General features: G+C 41.1%; 1 protein-coding gene across 3 annotated transcripts in view; it reads left to right on the top strand.

Moving 5' to 3' along the window:
• Positions 1-2,009: 2,009 nt before the first annotated feature.
• KAT6A (lysine acetyltransferase 6A) overlaps positions 2,010-24,544 on the top strand; it is a 102,443-nt gene continuing 79,908 nt past the window's right edge. For all 3 annotated transcript variants that reach the window (XM_059049495.2, XM_059049494.2, XM_067022314.1), the window contains exons 1-2: positions 2,010-2,099; positions 4,590-5,510. In XM_059049495.2, the coding sequence (XP_058905478.1) occupies positions 4,911-5,510 (600 nt within the window). In that variant the 5' untranslated portion in view covers positions 2,010-2,099; positions 4,590-4,910. The remainder of the gene's footprint in view (positions 2,100-4,589; positions 5,511-24,544) is intronic.

Below are 24,544 nucleotides of genomic sequence, written 5' to 3'. Positions count from 1 at the left end.
CAAGTTTCCTTCTAAATTAACCAAAAGCAAACACAACTCATCTATGTATTATTTTTCTTCTGAAGACCACACACTACTCTCACATGAAGAACTCATTTTCTTTCTATTAATATGACTTTATCTGTCCTCTTTGGGAAATAAAAACATTGCTTTATTCTTTGAAAAGAGAATTTCCCCCACTTCTTCCTCCCAGATGTATTTTCATTACAAATATCTCTCATTTTACCAAAGACGGCATCTGTCTGATTCATCTAGGATGGAAAATGTTCTTTTTTTCTAATAGATTATTTTCTATCCCAAATTTATCTCCTAATTTGGGGTTGGGGCTTGGCAGTAGGTGATGAAGGGTGATTCGGTAAATCTCACCACATCACACTGACGTTAGCAGTTGTCAGTGGTAGGATACTGAGTTGAAAATATAAGTTTTTATGTTATTATTGAATGGTCTAGACAGTGTATGGTATAGAACAATAAGGCTAAGGATTAGAGTGGAGAAAAGCTATAGAGACAGGAAAGTATAGGTTGAGGTATAAGCAAGGCAGGGCTTGATTTGGGGGCTGGAAATTCAATCTCTTAGTAACTGAAATAATGTTCATTCACTAGCAACATTTTTTGGAGTCTGTACTGCTTGCACAACTCTATGCCACTAGAGATGTGAAGAGGCATCCTAGAAGAGAATATACCTGGGGATGCATTCATAAAACGTAGATGAGGCCACACAACCGGTGCCACACGAAAAACAGGGCCAGTGGTCAAACTACAAAAGTTCAGAAAAGGAAGTAGACGTTAAGGCAGTGAGCGAGAGGGTACACTTTAAAAGGTAAAGCTGAGATAAAATGAGGAGGTGTTGGGAAGAACAGTCTAGCAGATAAAAAGGTCCAGTGGTAGGAAAACGCTTCCACACAAGATTATCAATTACTTAGTATGTCTTTTCATTTGTCATTTACTGCCCTTCCAGGGAATGCAAGGTAATAAAAAGTATGACTCAGTCTCTGCCTCAGGAGTTTAAACTGGAAGAGACCAGACAAAGAAACATCCATGCAGCCAGTAGAGGACAGGCAGGCCATGAAAAGTGCCAGTCCGCAGCTCGGCCATAAATTCGGACAAGAGCAGAGCTGCATAGGGCACGGGTACAAGACAGGCGTCGGCATTAGACAGATGGAGACTCCAAAGCTCAGAAGTGTGCCACCAGACAGCTGTGTGACCTGTGCGGATCTCACCACCGAGCCTTTGCTGGTTCCCACAAAGATGGCTCTGGCGAGGTCCAACAAGTCTCCCGGGGTAGGGAGGATGAGGTCATTGTGGTGAAAGGGCTCGACACGGCGTCCAACTTTCTACCATTCCCCTCCTCCTCGCACCTACTGATTTTCCCGCAAAGAGGAAAAATATGTGGGGAGAAGATGCGCGCAGACAGGCAATGATGAAGCGAGGCGGCCTCCCCTCCGCCCTCCGCCCCAGCTCCCGACCCGGTTCCGGGGAGTCGCCGTGGGAGCGGGGCGCGGGCACCGCGGTGCGGAGGGAGGCTCGGTGACGGTAAACACAGGCGCCATCAGAGTTCAGATCCTACCGGATTTCCGCGCCGCACCGATGCCTCCCCACCCCGGCGCAGCCCTCCGCTTCCCCAGCTGTGCAATGGGGACACAGCAGCTCCTCCGGTCCCGGCTAGCTGCCCGGCCGAACCGCGCTAGAGGGGCCAACAAGCGCCCCCGGCCGCCGGCCTCCTCCAGTCCTCCTCCCGCTTTGGCTTTGGCCTTTTGTACCGGCCCCACGTGATCCGCCCGGCCAGCTCTTCCCTCCTGCTCCGCCCCGCCCTCCGGCCTTTCCCGGCTCTCGGCCCAGCTCTTCCCGCTCCTCGGCCGTCCCCCTCCCGCGCTGCCCCTTCCTCCCCCTCCCGCTCACCCAGCTCTCGGGCTGTTCCCGCGCCCTCCCCCAGGCAGCCGTTCCCTCGCGACGCTTCCCCTCCCCCCGCGGCTGTTCCGCCGCCTCGCCTCCCCTCCCCCCGGCCGGAGCTCACTGTCTCCAAGATGGCGGCCGTGTCAGTTTGGGGCATCTCCGCGGTCCGGCCCGGGGCCCCGCTAACCCGGCGCTCTTCGCCCCCGGTAAGTAGTCGAGGGGCCGCTCCCGGCCGCCTCCGGCGGTCAAGCCCGAGGCCAAGCCGCTCCGGGACCCGCCCCGCCGCCTCGCGGGGCCGGTGGCCGCTGCAGGCCCCACCGCGGCCTGCGCCGCCTCCCGCTGCTCTGCGCCAGGCCTCGGGCTGGGGCGCCGCGGCCGCCCCCTCGCGCCCGGCCGGCGCCCGGCTCCCGGATCCCCCGCCCCGCGGCCCACGCGCCGCCACCCCGGGCCGGTCCCGGCCGGGGAGCCGGGGAGCGGGCAGCCGGGAGGGGGCGGCGGCGGTGGCCCAGGCCGCGAAGCCGCGGGCGGGCCGTGCGGGCGGCCGGCTTTCCCTCGGGGCGCGCCCACCGGCCCGGCCCCTGCGCCCGCCGCCCGGCCCCTGCGCCCGCAGTCCTGGCGCTCGCGCTCGGCCCCTGCGGCCGCGCGGCGCGGGGTGACAGGCGGCCGTGTTGTGGTGCGGAGGGCGCACGTGCGGCGGCGTGTGCGCCGGGCTGTCAGCCCCGGCGCCGGGGGCGGCGGGCGCCTGTCAGCGCGGAGCCGCCAGGCCCGCCCGCGCCCCGCCGCACGGGACCGGCCTCCGGGCGGCCGCGGCTTCGGCGAAGCTGGGAGCGCAGATGTGCGGCTCTCAACTCTTTCACGTGATTTCATTGTTAACTTCGTCCTCGGGTTCCGTTCCCGTCCGGTGGGAGCTGCCGACTCCCCGTCGGCAAGCCGCGGGCTGGTGCCGTTGCAAGTTTCTGAAGTTTCTCGCCCTTTAAAAATAGAGCGCGAAGAGGCGTTCGCGGGGAGGGGGGGGGAGGATGGAGGCCGGGGAAGGACTGCGGGAGGCGAGCTGCACTTTCTCTCCGGCCGCCGGGGTACTTTCCCGGAGTTAAAGCTCAGGTCTGCAGGCGCTTCGCTTGCTGAAGACCTGGAGACCTGTGCGCAGCCCGGCCCGAGAGACCGCGGGTGACTGTCCTTCGTTCTCTCACCTGCTCGATTAAGCAGCCAGGACGGGCCCAGCGTCTGCAACTCGGGCTGAAGCCTCTCATTTCATGGTAGCGTTAATGCCTCCGTAATGCACTCACTCCGAGTAATAATACCATGATTTCTGTTCTCTCGAGACTCTCACCACGGTGAAGCTCTGAGTTGTCTCGGGGGGCTGCTTTTCAGTCAGCTAATTTAAAAAGGAGTCTTGGCTCAGGTTTGCGTGTTTCCTTCAGCCTTTTCTTTCTTATCAGAGTTAGTACTATCAGTTTCTTCATATCTGTTAGTTTTCCTTTTGATTTTAGAGGCACTCGGAAGACCGATTACTGTGGGAGCCATTTTTCTAGGATGTTTATGTTTTAAGTGCTCGTCAGAGTACGAGGAGTTCTAAAAAACATTTAGGTAAAGGTAAATTTATTTTTGGAAGCAAAGAAGTTATTAGATTCGGAATTCATTATTTTGGTGATTTTCAAAAAAATTTGTATCTGCCAGATTCTTTTGTCTTAAAGAATACTGACTTTGATCCTGGAGAGGCAACGTGTGTGTGTGTACATACATAGATGTGTGTGTGTATACGTATATGTTGGTGTCTTACTCATTAATGTTCATTTCAGGACAGCAGTCTTGGATCTTTACGAGGTCGTCTTCTCTTTAGACTACAAACAGGCCATACATTTTTTCCCTGTGCTGTACATTTGATATATAGTGTGTACATTTGAACCCAGTGATTCTGGGCCATTCTCATTTCTAGTTGCTCTGTCTGTAGATTGGTTATGAACATTTTGACAGTTGTTGGACTCTCTCCAGTATATTGAATGTTACTAGGAGAAGCTTATCAGCATGTGATTCCTAAAATTGGAATGAAATTGGAATTAAAAAAAATTCTTTGAACACTTTTCACACTTGACTATTTTCAATGTTAATTTTGTTTCCACTTGGAATGTTGAAAGTAATATCGTACTTAAAATGTGAACTTGGTTTGTGGAAATTGTATTTGTTTCTTTTACTATATGCAATAGTTAAAATTTTCTCGATGATTTTCTGTCCATATTATTGACTGTTTTCATCCAGTCTGAATGTCTGGAATTTTGAAAGATGAAAGTTTCACTCTTACTTTCATTGCAGGATTCTTTCTGCTAATCTAGATACTTGTTGAAGTGCTGAATAGTTTCTTGGAGAAAGATGTCAAGGAAGAGTTTCAATTCATAGACTGGTGAGCAGAGATTGTGTAGGGCAGAATAGCCAGCACCCCTCTGGTTAGTTGTAGCCTAAGGTCATTCACAGCGCATCTCGTCTTGTTTCCTCATTGTATCCTAATTTTTTCTTTTTTTCCTTTTCTTATCCCAGTGGTTTACGTACATGATTGTTTTGGAATGTTGATTAAAACATGATCAAACCCCTACAGGTGCTCAGTGAACACTGAGTGCTTTAAAGACTAAGACGTTTCGGTTCCAGTGTACTTATAAAATGGGCCTTGATAGGAAACTGACCTTGTTTTAATTGTTTTCCAGGCATAAGATGCACATTTTTCTGCTGGGAATGAGATGTTCTTGAGTTCTTACAACTTTATGAACAGACCCATGTGTGGTGCTATTGAGAAGTTTGTTGAGAAGTTTGAAGATATTTCAGATAACAAACAGGTTGTTTTGGTTTCTAGAGTAAAAGTGGGGAGGCACTCTGTTTTGTGAAAGGAGAAAGGATTCAGGCCAGAAAACTTGTATGCTATGGTTAACTGGTTCTCAGCCTCCGGGAATGTTGTTTTCCATGGCGTAAAACTTACTCAGCATCAGGATAAGGGATAACGACTCTATGGATATACAGAATCCTTCACCATGGTAAAACTCGCCAACCCGCTGTATACGGAGTGGATTTTGGAGGCCATCAAAAAAGTGAAGAAGCAAAAACAGCGTCCTTCAGAAGAAAGGATATGCAATGCAGTGTCTTCATCCCATGGCTTGGATCGTAAAACTGTTTTAGAACAATTGGAGTTGAGTGTCAAAGATGGAACAATTTTGAAAGTCTCAAATAAAGGACTCAATTCCTATAAAGATCCTGATAATCCTGGGCGAATAGCACTTCCTAAACCTCGAAACCATGGAAAAGTGGATAATAAACAAAATGTAGACTGGAATAAACTGATCAAGCGGGCAGTCGAGGGCTTGGCAGAGTCCGGTGGCTCAACTTTGAAAAGCATTGAACGTTTTTTGAAGGGTCAGAAGGATGTGTCTGCATTGTTTGGAGGCGGTGCTGCCTCTGGCTTTCACCAGCAGTTACGATTGGCTATTAAACGCGCCGTTGGCCACGGCAGACTCCTTAAAGATGGACCTCTTTATCGGCTCAACACTAAAGCAACCAATGTGGATGGGAAAGAGAGTTGTGAGTCTCTTTCTTCTTTACCTCCAGTGTCACTCCTTCCACATGAAAAGGATAAGGTAAGAATGGCCTATGCATCAGTGTTCGCGGAGCTGATGATACAGCATGCTAGAAAGCCACATTTCTAGGAAGTTGAATAGAAGTTACCGTTAGTGTGTGGGGCCTTTTGTGGAATAATCACCTCCTGTTTTTTATTGGTGAACTCTAGGTGTGAGAACTCAGTAGATGCTAATTGTTCTGATACTTTGACATATTTGATGCCTAAGATTCAAAGTGTAGAGTATTGCTCTGCCTAAAAGAACACATCTAGATTAGAATTAAAAAGTAGCACACTTTAAACCTGTTACATAAAAGTTCTTATAATACTTTACTGCTGAAGTTGATGAGCAGCCAAATGCTGGAGACTCTTAAGAACCTGTCTTCTTTCTTTTTTCTGTTTTGTTGCAGGTTACTAGACAGGAATGAGACCGATTATCCCGACCATAGTAGTGGCTAAGCAGATTTAGCAATTCTTATTTCTGTTCTTTGTACTCTAACTTTTGGTCATGCATTATTTTTTTGCATATGATGAAGTCCTGAACATTATTATTTATGACAGGTGTAACTGCATGCGTCAGGAATACAGTAGCCTATGTTCCTAAAGTTCTGGGGAGTCCGGAGTCTTGATACACAAATGGTATACTTTACTGTGCTGTGTGTTTTATGCCGTTATTTTGTACCGTTGAAAGTATGTCTTCTTAACAGTCAATCTTGGCCCTTAAATAGATACTCGAGGATGAGGAGGGTTTTGTTAGTAGCTCCTTTGTACGTTGTTGACCTGGTGTCTTAGCTGTGAATTTATTTCAGGTGTTCTGGATTGTGGTTCTGTGGGGGAGTGGCTGTACTTTAAGTTGTTGCACACCTTAGTGTACACCAGTAACATCATCTTCATTTTGCTTAAGATCATGGAGGCTACTTCTAGGGTGTTAAGATTCTAAAGTTAACATTGAATGTATTTTAAAATATTTGAGGTTTGATCTAAATTCTTTGCAGTTAGTAACCCACCAGTAGATTTTTGCTTAAATAGCAACTGAAAGTGAACAGGTTTTTTTTTTTTTTTTTTTTTTGGATGAAGGTTTTAGAGATCTGTTTTAAGGTTCAATTTTCCCTGTGAACTTTGAAACAGAAACATCATCTTAACTGTTACTACCCTTAAAATGATTCTGATGGAGTCATGGATTAATAGGCAGTCCCATTCATAACATGGTTCTGTATCATTGGAGCATTTATTAAGGGTGTAGTATTGAAAATTCAAGGTGGACAAGTAACTGAAATACTTTATTCTGCAGTTCAGTGCTGTAAGGACTTACCTGTAAGAACTGTTTCTTGATCACGTGGCTGAAATGAAATATAACGATTCCAACAACTGTTATCAGGTGTCTACAGGTTTAGTGCATGGAAACAGGAAATAATTTAAAGTTTAGAATGAATTCAGTGTCATATCTGTGAATTGGGTATTATAAATTTTTGTTAGAACACCTGGGTGCTTGTGTTTATTATAATTTCCCTTGAATTAGATATTTTAATTTTAAAAAATATTAGCCATACGTAAAATGTCAGTAATGCATATTTTTTTAAGGTTAGTCAATGTAGTACAGTGTAGGACTAAACTGAGTCCTGTCACTCTAGGATTTTACTTTTGTTTTTTTTAAAATTTTATTTATTTTTTGCTGCGTTGGCTCTTCGTTGCTGCACATGGGCTTTCTCTAGTTGCGGCGAGCGGGGGCTACTCTTGGTTGAGGTGCGCGGGCTTCTCATTGCGGTGGCTTCTTTTGTTGTGGAGCACTGGCTCTAGGCATGTGGGCTTCAGTAGTTGTGGCTCACCGTCTCAGTAGTTGTAGCTCGCGGACTCTAGAGCACACGTTCAGTAGTTGTGGCGCACAGGCTTAATTGCTCCGCGGCATGTGGCATCTTCCTGGACCAGGGCTCGAACCCGTGTCCGGGGAGGTCCCGCTAGGATTTTACTTTTGAAAGGGACTTTTAAGAACCATCTAATCCAGCAATCCTTATTTTGCAGCTGAGCCTGAGATCTTTGCATTAAAAAAATGTTTAGTCCAGTAGAGATCTGCTGGTTTGCTATGGTTAGAAACATCTCTTTGGTTTATATAACTTTAACATACAGTATTGTTAACCAAAGTAACTAAACTTGGAAAAATTCTGTTTCGTTGAGTAGACTTTTGTGTATTTGTACTGGTCTGATTGGGAAATAAACTTACGATAGTATCTACAAAATTAGAGTTGATGAGATCTGTTATATATTTTTGAATGGAGTCTTATTTTCAGTGGTTAAGTTTTGTGCATGACTTTCCCCAAAGATATGAAAAGCTCACATTAAAAATCATAATACAGTAAACTCTAGGGCAAGGAATTATTCCTCCTATGGACAGATTATGTTTGTTCCTTCTGTTGTATTTAATTACTTTACTCTTTAAAAAAAAAAAAACTGTCCAATCATTTCCCATTTGGAATTGATTGATTTGCTGTTATGAAAACCTAGATATTCTTAAAAAAATTATCGAGATTATATTTGACAGGGGTGGAGAAAAGAAAGTGTAGGCTAGAAGTAGTTTCACTTTTAGGGCATTAATTAATTCAACAAATAGTTACTGAGTACTTACTCTGGGTCCGGTGCTCTGCTTGGAGCTGCGGTGGCCTTGCCTGCTATGGAGTGCATTTGTACCTACTGGTCTGCTCAGCTGCAGGTGAAAGATGAAGTTCAAGGACTATGGAGCGGCCTGAGTACGTTCTTCTTTACTTTTTTCTATACGGTTCTAACTTTTAATTTATTGTGATATTAACCTTTGGAAGGAACTGTACATTAACTTTTCAGCCACTGAGTGGTTTTTGTTTTGCTATTTTTGGTGAGATGGCTGTACAGAGATATTTTAAGAGTTTCTGTGAAGACACTTGAACTTAAGTGTGTTTTCACTTGATGGAGAATCTGGAGATACTGTGATTTAAAAGTTTTATCCTTGTTATAAGGGAGATTTGCTGTTCTAACTTTAGGTTGTTGTAGTTTATGGTGAGTTTATTTAACTTAATGATGTATTTATACTATATGCCAGAAGTTACTTTACAGCCATGCATATATTAACTCGTTTAACCCTCATACAACTCAATGAGATAGGTGCTGTTGTTTTACAGATGGAGAAACTGAGGCATAAAAGAGGTTCAGTAACTTGTCCGAGTCACAAAGATATTAGGTGACAGAGCTAGGTTTTGGACTTGGGCATTTTGGCTCCAGAGTCTTTGTGACAGCGATACCTACTGCCTCTTGGGAGTTGTTGGGTATAACGCCTGTCACCGCATTCAAGTGCACAATTGTAAATGTTCTTGGTGTTAACTTCAAGGCACATTCTCTGTTTGTAAAAGGACATGTGTCCCCCCACCCCGTTCCCATTTCACTGTCTGCGTCCCTTTTTTCTCTTTCTGTCATAGAATGAATTCTAAAATTGACTTTGAACCAGCACTAAGAATGTATCAGAAACCAGAGATTATGAATAATGTAGTTTTGTATACCTGAGGTCCATAAATTAAAAAACCAGTTTGGTCTACATGACTTTTTTTTTTTTCTTAAAGATATTTTCTGTGTTTCATTTCCCTTTCAGATGTCACTGAAGTCTTCTGATTTGTAGTTTGGGATTGGTTGCATGGCTGTAATAGAGAGCTTTCATTTGGGACAAGATGTTGCTTTCCCTTGAATTATGGGATATAGGTGAGGGTGATAGTGTGTAACTAGCTTAAATAACAACTTTCCCCTTGCAAATTTCTTTTTTTTTGAAATACAGATATTAATGTAAGATAATTTGTTCATTTATTCATTATTTATTCAGTAAGCATTTAGGCGTCTACCATGAACAGTGCATTTAGGGTTTAGGTCCTGTTGGGGATTAAGGCATAGAAATGTGGAATAACTTTTTGCATCGTTTGTTTAGCTTATGAAATACAACTTTTAGTTTTTTGCATTCACTTTTTTTAATTTTTTTGGTAACAATTAGGTATTGTGAATCTCTGAGAAAGAGAATGAGATGTTTCTTGGGTGAGGCTAATTATTATTTGAGATTCTAATGGTCCATTAAAAGAATTACTTTGGACACTGAGTCTTGGAAGGATCCATTTCCCTTTCAGGAGTAATTTTCACCTTCATTTCAAATTTCTGGGTTCATTTTACACACAGAATAATTTACTTGAATATCTAAAGCTTATGTTCCATCTTACTAGTACAGAAAACTATACGCTTACGGTAATCAGCCACATCAGGAAAGTGTTGTTAGTCTGTGGAGTGTTGTGGAACAGAATTATATTTTGCTGAAGCATTCCACTTGGGAAAGGAAGAGAAGATATTGTCAACTAATGTTATTGTTTAGCTTATTACCCATTAGGTTATTAATGTTATTATTTAGGTGACTTGGAGCAGAAAGATCAAATGATAAATACTAGCCTTCTCATATAAGTTATATCACAATTCAGTGAACTCTTAGTGCAGTCCAGATTATTTTGTGTTACTGGAACTTGGCATTTTAAATTCATAGAATAAAAGGGGCTTTGACAGGAACTTTGGTATTTTATGTAGAGATGTTGATTAGAATGGAAATATGTTTTCAGGTTACGACAGTTAAGAATGATAGTTTTGATTTAGCTATTTGGAAACGGTGTTTATTGTAAAATTGTTTCACATATTGTGTTAGAACAGTGATATGATAAAATTGTTTATAAATGTAAGCTTGGTAATGTTTTCAGATATTTTGTTGCTATCATACTTTATAGTAATTGTCCATGCTATTAAATTCAGGGGTGTGTTGACTGCTTGGCAGAATGATTGTCTATTAAAAAAAAAAAAACGTGCACCAAAAAACTGCAAAGCAAAGGTGCTACAAAAAAGTTGAGAAGAGATACATTAGTAGTAAAAAGTGGAAGAAGTTCTCAATTTAAAAATCCTTAGAGCATGCAAGGAAGTGTATTTCATAGTATAATTATTGGGAAACTCTTTAAGTTGCAAGTTTTAATTCTTACATCATGGGGGAGGGAATGGAGGATAATGCCAACTGTATCAGTCCTTAAGTGAAAAGAATTATTTTAGCGAAAATTATCCTAACTTCGTATAGTTGACATTATTTATTTATTTGTTTTGACATTGTTTTTTAAGTAATGTCAAGGATACAGCGACATGAATATTGTAGATTTTGTAATGTCACCGAGTTTGCAACTGATTGATCTCAATAATTATATTTTCTTACATTATAATTAATTACATTAATTATAATTACAATAGTTGTATATTTCTTACATCATTGTTTATACCATTTTTTGGTGACTCTTAAATGTCCTGGGTCCTGAGGAGAAGCTGGCTAGAAATAAAAATTTGTTACTAACAAGTCATTGAGGTGGATTAAATATAAATGTGGTTAATATAAACAGACTTCGTCTCAGCAGACTTGTTCTATTTAAAAAGAAAAAAAACACAGAAATTTAAAAATAACTCAGGCAGAGATATGTTTGTAATGCAATATTTATTTAAATACAATCAATTGTACAGATATTTTTAAAAATTTTATTTTTGGCTGTGTTGGGTTTTCATTGCTGCGTGCGGGCTCTAGTTGCGGCGAGCCGGGGCTACTCTTTGTTGTGGTGTGCGGGCTTCTTTTGTTGCAGGGCACGGGCTCTAGGGACGCAGGCTCAGTAGTTGCAGTGTGCAGGCTTCAGTAGTTGCGACGCATGGGCTTAGTTTCCCCGTGGCGTGTGGGATCGTCCCGGACTAGGGCTCGAACCCATGTCCCCTGCATTGGCAGGCGGATTCTTAACCACTGTGCCACCAGGGAAGCCCCTATACAGATACTCTTTTGGTCTTCTAGTTAGCCTTTGAGCTATGTGTGCTTTGGTAGTTTTCAGTCCATGACACCCTGAAAGAAAACTTGAGCTACTAAAGCAACCTTTGATTTAGCCATTGCTCATCAAACTTCTGTACCCAGCCAGTGCACACAACCTAAACATTTTTCTTACAGTTAAAGTTGCTAACCCTTTACTCTTTCTTGGGCTAACTTCTTGTAAATTGATGAAATAAAGGGAAGAAATAATGAAGACATCAGAAGGTACTACAAATTGCTTCTACCTCTTTATTTATCCTCTGTCAGGAGGCCAAGGGAATGTAAGCATTTGCTTGTAGAAACCTATTAATAGCTAACATTTGTTAAGGCCTAACAGTGTGTTGGGCACTGTTCTGAGTGCTTTAATATGTACTTTCCTATTGAAGTCTCAAAAGAACTTTACATGGTTAAGTTTTATAGGCATGATATATTTATATAATAGCTATTTAATAATACAAGTTTTTATTATGGCTTCTTATAAAATGGCAAATGGAAAATTAATATATGCAAAATACATTATTTTCCTATTCTGCTGCCTGTTTTTTATTCAGTTCATTCAGACACATGGGCCAGCACTGTTTTACATTGTACTTACTGTTAATACTATGAAAGCAAATAGATAACAGGATCGGTGCGATGAATCTGGGGAAAAAAATATTGTATCATTCCAGGCCTCTTGAGGTTGTAAGAATCTCCTTCACAGATATTTCTTCCCTTTCTATTTAGAATACTGGATAAAGTATATTTACACTGACATGTTTCTTAGATATGTGAGAGGACTGAATCTGGGTGCCAAGTTTGCTGGTTAATAAACTAGAGTTAAAAATTTTTTTTCTAGTGAACTGGGAAATGTTTTTTAAAATTATAATACTGAATACTTTTCATGCTCTGATTTGAAATTTTTTAAAGAACTAAATAAATGTTACATATAGGGATTAATTAAGAGCCTCAGTCGGGTAAAGTTGTTTATCAGTTGGCTACTCAGGGGTGGAGTCAGTTCATAAAGAATTTGCAGCAGATGAATTAAGCCAGTAGCCACTTCACCCTTCTGCTTTTCCCAGCTGGAGTAGGATTAGGACTCATTCAGCTGCAGCTGGTTCCCAGGAAAATCTAGGCTGTTTCTTCTGGTTTTCTCCTTTTGACAGGAAAGTCAAAGTTCCCAACAGATGGCTTTCATCAGCACTTGTACATAACTCTGTAAATTCAAGTCAAAAGAATTACTTTCAGCTTTATTAGGGAACAGGTGAAGAAACAGTTTGTAGTATGGCCCTATTTGGTTTAGGGTCGAAATTAAGCATAGAGATTATAGGAGTGTAGCATTTAGATTTGCAGAATGCCATTCTGGGTCAAAATAGTTTTTAACTGCTAACAATTAAAGAAAAAGACCTGCTAAGAAAAAATAAGTCTGGCTGTAGTGTTGAGTAAGGTATATTTTTTGATTATAGTATATTTTATATATTTATATTCTGTATGTTTTATGTTAATATTTTATATTAAAGTATACATTTTTATTACGGTATGTAATTTTTATTTTGGATTATGCTTACAAAGTATAGATACATCCTAAGAAAAAAATAAAGAGTAGAATCATCTCCATTTTGTAGAACTTGAAGCCAGTAGCAATCTTGGATAAAAATGATTCTAATCTTATTTCACAAATAGAGAAACTGAGGGCCAGAGAGATTTGAGTGTCTTGCTTAATGCCCCACAGCAAGTTAATCGCGTCTGGGAGGAGTGGTCGGGCCTTTCTCGGTTTTGTGCTTTTCTCGTTAGGCTGTAGTACTGTCTTACAGTTTTAGGGAGCAACGAGTGTAAAATAACATTGTTAGAAATCTCTTCCTTAATGGAAACCATAGGATGAACCCTGGTGTAGAGAATTTTCGTGGTTTTTGTAAACCACAAATATGTAAATCTGCTTGTTTCGGTGTTTGAAGACTCTAGAAAGTCGAAACCTTTTTTTTTTTTTTTGGAAAAGACTGCTTTCTTATGATCCAAACTATAGGAATTAGAAAGTTTTCTTCCGTTTTAGCTAAGTATTAGGAGAACGTGTTAAACTACCCTAATGCTGGGAGATAAAGTACTCTGAGTTTTGAAAAAAATGTCCACTTCCAGTTAAGCCTGATTTTCAGAAAGTCCACAACTCAGATGATGTTCGAGTGATTTGGGTAGTTGGTTTGAACTTAAAATATTTAAGACGGAGATAGAAAGGTACAAGCCTTTCTATTAATTAATGAAGTAATTCTCATTAAAGGCATTAAATATGGGTGGCCTAGGAGTGTACAGTCTGTCACTCATTGTTATGTATACATAGTATCTTGGTTCTGGGTGAGTTTGTAATACCAGTAAACAAACCTTACAGGGAAGGCAACAGACAACAGGTCATGTTTGTCTTTTTTGGTCTTTATGACTAAGCGTTCATCTCTGCATTACTTTTAACTTTTACTTTGTTGTAAAACTTAGCAAATAGACTAGGAAGTGGCAAATAAAGGTTAAGATTGGAGACATTTACTTATAAAATAATTGGATAGAGTAGTATGGCACTATTTGGTTTAGGGTTAAATTAAGCATAGAGATTATAGGAGTGTAGCATTTAGATTTGCAGTAGGTGGTTTTAAGATTATTGGTAAAACTTGTTAAGGGGAAAGTGACTGCTGTAGGAAGACAATCAGGCAGACTAAAAAACTTAAAACCTTTGTATATGTGAAAGAAGACAGCTGATTCCTTTACCTTTTGTGCAGAAGAGGTAGAGTCCATGTACGTGAGATTATTATCATGCTTTTACTGTAGGCTGCCTTTTCCTCCAGGGAGTTGTGAACTGTAGTTGACCTAGAGAGCTGTTGTTCAGCGCTGGTTTTCAGTTCTTTCTGCTTAGTACAGTGCACGTTTGTCTTTTTTCTTAGTCATTGGCTACAGCGAAGCATTTAACTCCTGAGTTTTCTAGAACCTATAACAGAACTGTTGGAAACATTATTACAGTTTTGGGTGTGTGTTGAGTATGATGCTGTGCTTTAATAGTTTCCTTACTTTTCTATTCAGGACATCTTTAAATATCTGACGTAGGGTTTAGATCCTCTTTCACCATTTTCCTGCTTTAGTTATTTTATTTCTTCTCATGCCAGTCTGTTTTCCTTTAATTCTCTAACATAAAGCTAAAGTCCTGTTCTTTCTAAAGCAGTGGTTCTTGACACTAAATCCACTTTAGAATTACCTGAGGAGCCTTAAAAAATAACCACCAAGCCAATTAGACTCCAACAGTGGGGCCCAGATTTCAGTTTGTTTGTTTGTTTGTTTGTTTGTTTGGTGAAGTCTCCACGTGCATCTGATGTGCAGCTAGGGTTGAGAACCACTGCTCCAGCGCTTTGAACCAACATGTCCTGTGGTGGGAACTGGCTGAGGGAGTCAGGGGATGGAATTGCCTAGTGACTGAAATTCAGATACAGGAAACAGCACATTTCACACCTACTCTCATGAACGCACTTTGAACCCAGGACAGGGTACCTCTGGAAACCTGAATTTTGTTCTACTCTGTGACCATAACTGCCTTAATTTTTCACTTTTCTCTTTTCACTCTTGTTGCACCTGTGCTTTTATCTCATCAGGGTTTCCCATAGGGTATGTAGTTCAAAGAAGGTTCCCTGTGTGATTCTGATGCCCCTCCCATCCCCCCATGAATGCTTTTCTTCTAATTGCTTGGCCTTACGGTTTATGATTGCAGTTACTCACTTTACTCCTGCATCTAATTGGCAAACCCCAACCTTGAAATTAAGCCAACCATCCTCTCCCTGCTCCTCTATGAGACTCGATCATTTTGAAGAAAATGGCACAAACCCACTGGTAGGGTGCCACTTGCAAGTTTGTGGCCTCTAGTCCCAGCTCTGTCCTCTGCTTGGGGATGTATGTCTGTGTCTGTAGTCTGTTTTCTCTGCAGCAGTTCAGTATTCCCTCCAACCCTTTTGCCTCTCTCATTTTCAGCAGATACTCCCATATCCTACTTCGTAGAGAGAAGAGAATCTCTGACCATATGAGCTCATCCAGCTTTACCCTTGCCACACAACCCTAAATACATCTGTACTTACCCCTTTACTGCCCCTTCAGAGGACGTGAAAGAAGTGTCTAGAGGTAATATCTCTGTTTATGTGCAGGATCCTGTTCTCTCCTGCCTTAGGAACCTTGCTCCATCAAGTGTTCTAGTCTTTTCGCTCTTTGCCCCCTTATCATGGAGAAGTCTCTCCCATCAAGTCAGAATAGAAGCAACACTGCTCCAGATTCATCTCTCCATCTACATCCTGTCTCCTTCCCTTCATTTTGAAACTTCTTGGAAAAAAGTCTACAATTGTTCCAGATCTGTTGCAATCTGGCCTTTGGCCCTAACACTGTCTGAAACAGCTCTTGTGGACAGTTTTCAGTCTTTATCTTACCTGACCTCTCAGCAGCACTTAGCATTTGTTTACTATTCTCTCTTCCCTTGACCTCTGGGGTAATTCTTTCCTAGGTCTTCCTCCACTCCTCCCATCTTTCTGGTGATTCATTTTCAGTTTACTGACTTTTTATCTTTTGCCTGTAGCTTACATGTTGGATTCCCTAAGGTTCTGTTCTTTGTCTATTTATTGTTGTGGGTTTTTTTTTTTTTTTTTTTTTTTCCTTTTTGTGGTACGCTGGCCTCTCACTGTTGTGGCTTCTCCCGTTGCGGAGCACAGGCTCCGGATGCGCAGGCGCAGCGGCCATGGCTCACGGGCCCAGCCGCTCCGCGGCACGTGGGATCTTCCCGGACCGGGGCACGAACCTGCATCCCCTGCATCGGCAGGCGGACTCTCAACCACTGCGCCACCAGGGAAGCCCTCTTTTGATTTTTTACTGTGGTGAGAGGCATTGCCATTGACTCTGATTCCAGAAACAGGAACTTTGGTGCCATCTTCTGCGGCTCACTTGCACCTCTTTTGGATTCAGTTCTAGTCCATCCCCAGTCTTTTCTACTGCTTTAACATCTCTATTAATGAGCCTTTTCTGCATTCTAGCTGCTACTCTCTTGGTGCAGGTCCTCATCGTTTCTCTCCTGACTTAGTGTAGTAGCTTCCTTACTGGTTTTCCTTTCTCCAGTAACATCCTCTAGTTCACATCATTGCCAAGAATGATCTTATCAAGAAGCAGTTAAGAACACAGGCTCAAGGACCAGACCATCCGGGTTTGCATCCCATATTGGTACTACTTGCCTTATGACCTTGGGTAATTTGCTTTATCTTTCTTTGCCACATTTCTTTTTATAGAATGGGGATAATACAGTACCTCTCTCATAATGAAGTTGTGAAGATTTAACGAGTTAATGTAACGTACATCAGTGTTGTCTAATAGAGCTTTGTACGATGGTGGAATGTTTTATACCTGTACTCAAAGCAGTAGCCACTAGCCATAAGTGGCTCTTGAGCTCATGAAGTATGGCTGGTTGACTGTAGAACTTAAATTAAAATTTTATTTAATTGTAACTTAAGTGAAATAGCCACATATGACTAGCAGCTACTGCATTGAGCTACACATAAGTCTAGTGCTCTGTAAATGTTACGTATTACCATCTTTCTAAAATAAACTCTGCTTAAGATCCTCCAGTGCCAAATTCTGTGGCATCATATATATGATTTTTAATCCCGTACTTTACCTCCCATGTTTCTCCAAATTGTCTACTGCTACTGCTTCGTGTGCCCTCTGTGTTTCACTGTACCAGTGGTTCTCAAAGTGTGGTCCTAGGCCCAGAAGTAGCAGTAATGTCACTGGAAAACTTGTTTGAAGTGCTTATTTTGGGGCCATATTCCATGCCTACTGAATCACAAACTGGGGGTGGGGTCCAGCAATTTGTATGTTAATAAGCCCCCCATTGATTCTGATGCATGCTGAGGTTTGCATCTTCCAAACTACTTGGAGTTCCTCAGGTCCACCTTGTTTTCTCTTGCTCCTTTGTTTTCATCCTATATGGAATCCTTTCTCTCTTCTTTACCAGTTAGCTCTTATTTAACCTTGAAGACTTAGCCTAGGCATATCCTTTATTTCTTCCTTGTCACCCGTCCTGCTTCCAGGCTGACTTAGAGAGCTCTCTTCAAGCCCCTGATATCTTGAAGACCCCTCCTTCATAGCCCATTTTACACTGTATTGATAGTGAACTTAGGATCTGGTTTTTCATCTTTATACCCTGTCTATCTAACGCAGTGTCTGGTGCTTTGCAAGTATTTATGGAACATCTTCCAGGTGCCAGCACAGTGATTAGGTCCTGAGTGGAGAAGATACAGTCTTCTAATTAACACACACAGTGATAAGTGCTCTGATGGGCTGAAACAGAGTGCTGTGGAAACCCAGAAGAGGGGGTGGGGAAAGTTAGGGAAACCTTCTCAGAGGAAGTCACATGTGAGAGGTTAGAAAATGGGGAAGCAGATGGGTGGGGTGGGAAAGAGAGCGGTTCCTGCAGAAGTAACAGCATGTACAAAGACCTAGAAGCAAAACATTGTGGGCCCATAATAAATGTTTAATTGAATATGAATAAAAAAGTCACATGTCTAACTTTTAGGTTTTGGTTTTGAAGTTGTTACTCTCCCTAGTAAACTTTAGTTAGCATTTTATGTTTCTGCATTTTATAAGCAGCTTTTGTATTTGATATCATGCTTTCTTTGAGCTGATTATTGAAAGTATGATAGGGTAACCTCCAAGCCAGCAGGATACATTTATCTTTTTTCTTTCTTCCTTCCTGTTTTTTTTTTTTTTTTTTTTTTTTTTGCCTTTTTATGATAGAAGAAAGAATTTATCTGAAGAATTATGCTACAGGGTGAGTAACACATCAGTGGTAGCAGAGGTAAACAGCATTCCAGATTTTAAGCAGGCAACTTCAAATTTAGGGCATTGACAAAGCATATCATGAGGAAGGCTGAAAGGCAGCCAGCATGACAGTCACCACTGGTCACTTCTGTAGCCCTGCTCTGTGTTGGCCCTTTTTGCCCTTGTTGCTGCCATCCTTGGCTTCTTGTTGCTCTCATTTGCCCTCCATTGTAAGTGCATCAAGGCCTTGGTTAATGTGCTCTGTAAGCGCCCTTTTTCATAGCTGTTGAATACCCACTTATCTATGTACTTTTTAGTAAAAACTCACCTTTTACTCTCTGAATGCTCTACAAGTGGGTTGGCTCCATCATCTACTAACTTTGAAGAAAGTTAAAAATACACAATTTTGTTTCTGATAACTTCAGCTACATGGAGAACTCAACTTCAGTTGAGACTATCTTTTGTTCTCTGTTACCCCTGTAGTATTTTAAAAAGTGTAAGCAGTGGTGTTTTCTCAATAGGTACATTCACGGGTACTTAACATTTCAAACGTACGGAAGAATATACCACGAGAAGTGTTCTTCTGACTCTGGTTCCCTAGCCGACCTGTTCCCTTCCTGGGCAGCGGTCAGTGACTTCTGTTTCTTTTTTACCTTCCAAGGAGATTCTGTGTGTATGTAAGCAGTCACTTTATACATACATTTTTTTTCTCACAGTTGGTAGCATATCTTAACATACTGTTGTGCACCCTCCTTTTTTCCCTCTCTACTTAACGACATATCTTGTGTGTTCCACATCAATATGTAAACTTTGGTGGTATTCCCTTATGTGGGTGTGCCATAATTTATATAACCAGTCCCTTGCTGATGGACATTTGTTTTCATTTTTTTGTGACTATAGATCGCACTCAGTAACCTCCTTTGTGCATTATTTTACTTAAAAATTCCTAGAAATGGAATAATTGGGCAAAGAGTGTGTCTTGGTAATTTTGATATTTCTAAATTTCTCTCCATAGAGATTCACCCACAGTGTATCAGAGTAGTTGTTTCCCTACATCCTTGGCAACACAATTTTACCAAGCCTTTTGATCTTTGGCAGTCTGATAAATGAATAATCATTATCCATTTTTGACTCTTGCTTTCATTGGAGTTAGCTCTTCCGACCTAGTGACCAGAGACAATCTCTGATCTGTATTTCTACTGTTAGACTGTCTTAAGCCTGATTACTTGAAAATGTACAATTTTTAGGGTCATCGTAAATTTTTTTTAACTGCTGCTTTGTTGCTTTAAGAAGTATCTAGGTCTTTTTGCTGGACCTCCCTTGTAAGCAGCAGTCTGTCACGTACAGTCAGCTCCCACAACACCCCCAAGTAGAAATCTTAGCCTGTCGCTTTTCTACTGATGGCAAGGAGCAGATGATTTACTATGACCTTCTTTGTCAATCTTTTTAAGTGCTTGTATTTGAAAACTTATATAATTTTGAATAAATATTATATGCTTGATGTTACATTTAGGTCATAACAACATTTTAAGGAAGACTGTCTATTTTATAGAAGAAACAAAGGCTCCTAGAGGTCTAGTGATATGCCCAAGGTTGTATAGTTTTAGTATACGTGCCAGAATGTGGGGGCTAGTGGAGTGGTCAAAAGAAAAAAGCACTGTGAATTCGGAGTTGAGATAAACTGAAACTCTGGTAAATTGGTGCAGTGGTTTAAAGTATCCCTGAATTATTACAACATTATTTCTGATTAGTTTAGGGCTTATATTTAAGAGTACATTATCTTGACCTCATCAGTTACTTGTTGTTTGATCTTTAAATTACTTTGCCCTCTATGAGCTTCAGTTCCTTTACTGTAGAAGAGAAGTAACCACCCAATGCATGCAGCAACTGCCTACTAAGGATTGTTTTAAGCCTGAGCAGGTCATGGCTCCAGGGATTTTTTTTTTTTCCCTCACTTTCAAAATTAAACAGCAGGAAATAGTGCTGATTTTCCTCTCCTTTCTCTGGTAAAACAAACACAAAACCAAACAAATCAATTTATTAACCCACAAAATCTTGCCATCATACTTTAAAGACTGAAGTTTTCATGAACACATGTCAGTTTTAACAGGACATAGAAGCAGACATATAAATAGCTTAAAAAGCATTTTTTACATATCTGTACTCCATTTAACTTAGGATGGATGTTCTCTGGTCATGTTCTTTTGGAATAGGCAAAATAGACAATCCCTTATTTGGTCCTGTTTTTTAAGTAATAGTAGCTCTCTCTTCGCCGAGTAAAAACAACAACCAAAACACCAAAAACCCTCACCACCCCCCTCCCCCCAGAGTACCCCCTTTGTTAAAGTTGTTCATATAAGTCTGTATTTTGTATCTTGGAATTTCAAGATTAGAGTATGGATGAAGCCTTAGAGCTGTTGTTTCTCCCCATGCAAAGCAACTTGGCCCATATCGGAAATCAAACTGAGGGCTTTAATATAATTAAGCACCATGTTTTATTTTTATAGCACTGCTTCTCAAATTTTCATCTGGGAATCTTGTTAAAATGCAGTTTTACATCTCTGCTGAAGCTTGAGATTTTGCATTTCTAACAAGCTTCCAACAATTCCGCTGCTGCACAGAACACACTTTGAGCAGCAAGTTTCTGTAGGACTGAATCTCTCCTTTACTCTTTTTAAAAAAAATTAATTAATTTATTTATTTTTGGCTATGTTGGGTCTTTGTTGCTGCACGCAGGCTTTCTCTAGTTGCAGCGAGCGGTGGCTACTCTTCATTGCGGTGCGTGGGCTTCTCATTGTGGTGGCGTGTGGGCTTCAGCAATTGTGGCATGTGGGCTCAGTAGTTGTGGCTCGTGGACTCTAGAGTACAGGCTCAATGGTTGTGGCACATGGGCTTAGTTGCTCTGCAGCATGTGGGATCTTCCCGGACCAGGGCTCGAACTTGTGTCCCCTGCATTGGCAAGTGGATTCTAAACCACTGCGCCACCAGGGAAGCCCCTTTACTCTTGACTGATTGTGTCTTAAATCATATGGTTATTTTCAGGTATTCATTTAGATTTCCACTGAACATCTATGTCCCAGGCACTGTGTTAGGACTGGGATAGATATTCTGCTCTCAGTCCAGGGAAAGCCAAGGAAATGAAACCAAGTATATGAAATTGTGATAAGTCCAGGGAGCTCTGAAAATCTAAGTACAGAACAGGTTTATGAAGATAGTGAAGCTAGGTTGTTTGGTATATTGACATCTAAGTTCCCAATAGGCATAAAGTGGAACTCTGATCCAAGTGTCAGTCTAAAACAGATGATAACAAACTTTTTTTTGTAAAGGGCCAGATAGTACATATTTTAGGCTTGGTAGGCTCTATGGCCTCTGACCTAACTACTGAGCTCTCAGCAAAGTAGCCATGGGCAATACGTAAATGAACACGTGTCTTCCCAAAAGACTTTACCCTTTACCTATGAAACAGATGGTGGGCTGGATTTGGTCTGAAGGCCATAGTTTGCCCACCCTGCTCTAGAACAGCAGTATATTACACTCAGTTGTAAGATGTGTTGAAAATAATTTAAAATAAAGTAATGATTTATTTAAGAAATTGAGGTGGTTACCTCTATAATAACATTACTGATTTGTTTTCATTCAAATATGCTATCTTGGAACATGAGTTGTTCATATCGCTAGGGATACCCCTGAGAATATATAATGCCTGTGATTGTCATTTGTCATGTGTATCATCGGGAAAAGAAGGGTAAAGAATTACAGTTAGTACTCCTAAAGAGTAGCAGAAATACTTATTTCCTCCTTTTCTTATATGGGGAAAGAAGCTGTGACAGGTTAGAGGGGTTAGGGAATTTCAGTACAGCTCTATAATGAAACGTTTCCATAAGTTACTTTTTCTGGCCAGTATTGAAAAACATGTAATTTCTGGACCAGAAGAGGATGACATTCTTGGGCACTCAAATAAGTTATCATTTAGGGTGGTGAATAGAATTTGGGCCCTGGAGTTTGCTTTCTGGTTTCACCACTTAACTAGTTACGTCATCTTGGGCAAATAATTTAACCTCTTTGCCCCTCAATTTCTTAATGGGATCATGGTACTGAATACAGTTTTTGGAGATGATAAAAACACTATTTGATAGCACTGGTAAATAGTAGGCACTCAGTAGATGTTGCTTCCCCTCCCTTCTGACCTGCCTGAGGAAAATTAAGAAGAAATGTTTCTGTCATATAAGAATATTAAAATTTTCTTGGAGGTAAAAAAGTAAAAGAGGAGCATGTTCAAAATAACACACAAACAAATGTAAGGCCTCTTAATAGAGAGGTAAGTAGGTAAGAAATTATCATTTAATTGTGGAACTAAAAGTCTTAGGAATTCTTTCAATTCAAATCCGTATTTTTACAGATGAGAAGAGATTAAATGACTTCCCCTAAGCGTCTCTGTGTTGTCTTTGTAAAAAGGTAGAGAAGGACACTTGAACGTTCATCCCTTAACGGCATGTTACTGGCTCTTGGTTAGGAATTTCTTTATCTCTAAGCTAAATTCATCTTGTTTCATTTTAAGCACCTAATAGCTTTCTTTGCTTATTTTGAAACCTTGGTAAATGTTGACTCAAATAATTTTCTGACTTCAACAGAGATGAAGAGTAACTATAGTCCTGACTATAAATTAAATAATCTTGATTTGTTTAATGTTGCCACTAGGAACAATTTTTAAATGACATTTTTGTAGCTCTTTTAACTTGGATTTTTTTGCAGACCTAAGAATTTATAATACTGAGTCTTTTTGAATTGCATTAGTAGAAGGGAAAGGAGATATTGAATACTGACAAGCCCCCCAAAATTATACATATATATAAAATAATTGCTGTTTAGCAGCTTTAGTCATGCTCCTGTATCTGTCTCCTGTTGCCTTAACTCAGTTCTTTTCTATCTTGGTTTATTGCAGTTGTCTTTCAGCTGGCTTTCCTTCACTCATTCAGTAAATGATACCTGACGATAAATGCTGCGGATTGAGCAGCGAACCGAATGGATAAAAGTCCCTGCCTTCATGGGCTTATATTATCTAGCAGACTCCAGTCTAGACTTTTGGAGCTCACATCTATACTGTCTGATTATTCTCTCTAAAATATCTTGTCTTCCCCTTGTTTAGAATCCTCAAGCCTGTTGGATTTCTGTTAATGTCTGGATAAAATTCAGGCTCCTGAGCCTTTATGCAGCTTCATCTGTTGCCACACTCTTTTTTTTTTTTAAAGAGAAAGGTGAATATATGATCCATTTTAAAAAATATTTATTTATTTATTTATTTTTGGCTGTGTTCGGTCTTCGTTTCTGTGCGTGGGCTTTCTCTAGTTGCGGCAAGCTGGGGCCACTCTTTTTTTTTTTTTTTTTTTTTTGCGGTACATGGGCCTCTCACTGCTGCGGCCACTCCGCGGCACGTGGGATCTTCCCGGACCAGGGCACGAACCCGTGTCCCCTGCATCGGCAGACGGACTCTCAACCACTGTGCCACTACGGAAACCTGGCGGGGCCACTCTTCATCGCGGTGCGCGGGCCTCTCGCTGTCGCGGCCTCTCTTGTTGCAGAGCGCAAGCTCCAGACGCGCAGGCTCAGTAGTTGTATTGCTACAATCTTTTAACCTCCTGTCTTTCGACATATTGCAGTTCCCTGTAGGCACCACATTCTGTAGCTAATAAGCCTCCTTGACCTACCCACTACCATTACTGATTTGGTGAGATGACTTTCTTACTGTATGACCATAGCAGACATATTCTCATGGTACATTAGGCATGTTGATTTTTCTCCCCGTATTATGATAGTCTATTTAGCTGCCTCTGCTACTGGAATTAAAGGCAGAGTTGCTTTTTAGTCTTTATTTTTCAGTGTCTGTCAAGGGGCCTGGCTCATAGTTTGAAATTTTTATTGAACAGTGAATGAAATGCCTGTGAAATGAAACTTCTACTACTATCTCAGTGCTATCAAGATGACTAAAGAGTGTTGGGGGTTCATTCAGTAAACCTTTGAATTTGTGAAGTGCTTACTATGTGTCAGATAATAGATAAGTAGATAACTTGCTCTTAGATGAGTCAATGATAAGGCTGACAACTTCCTTTCATAACAGGCTATCTTTTTTATTATTATGCACGCGCGCACACACACGTGCGTGCACACACATGTAAATAATAGTCTCTACTATCAAGTGTCCAAACAGTGTTGATGTTATCTTTTTAGTAAAGCAGTGTTTTAGACTGTTGAATAGAGACTGATGAAAATTTGGGGATCCACAAACCATTTTAGGGTCATATGAGGAAGGAATATGAGTCCTGGTTTTTCAGAAAACCTTCTGTGGACACCTTCTGGTAAGATTAAGAAAGTGTCAGCATCCAAACTTGGAGAATGGG

Source organism: Kogia breviceps, chromosome 20, assembly GCF_026419965.1.
Source record: "Kogia breviceps isolate mKogBre1 chromosome 20, mKogBre1 haplotype 1, whole genome shotgun sequence".
Classification (NCBI taxonomy): domain Eukaryota; kingdom Metazoa; phylum Chordata; class Mammalia; order Artiodactyla; family Physeteridae; genus Kogia; species Kogia breviceps.
The sequence above is the reverse complement of the archived record's forward strand: the minus strand, read 5'-3'. Positions and strand labels throughout refer to the sequence as shown.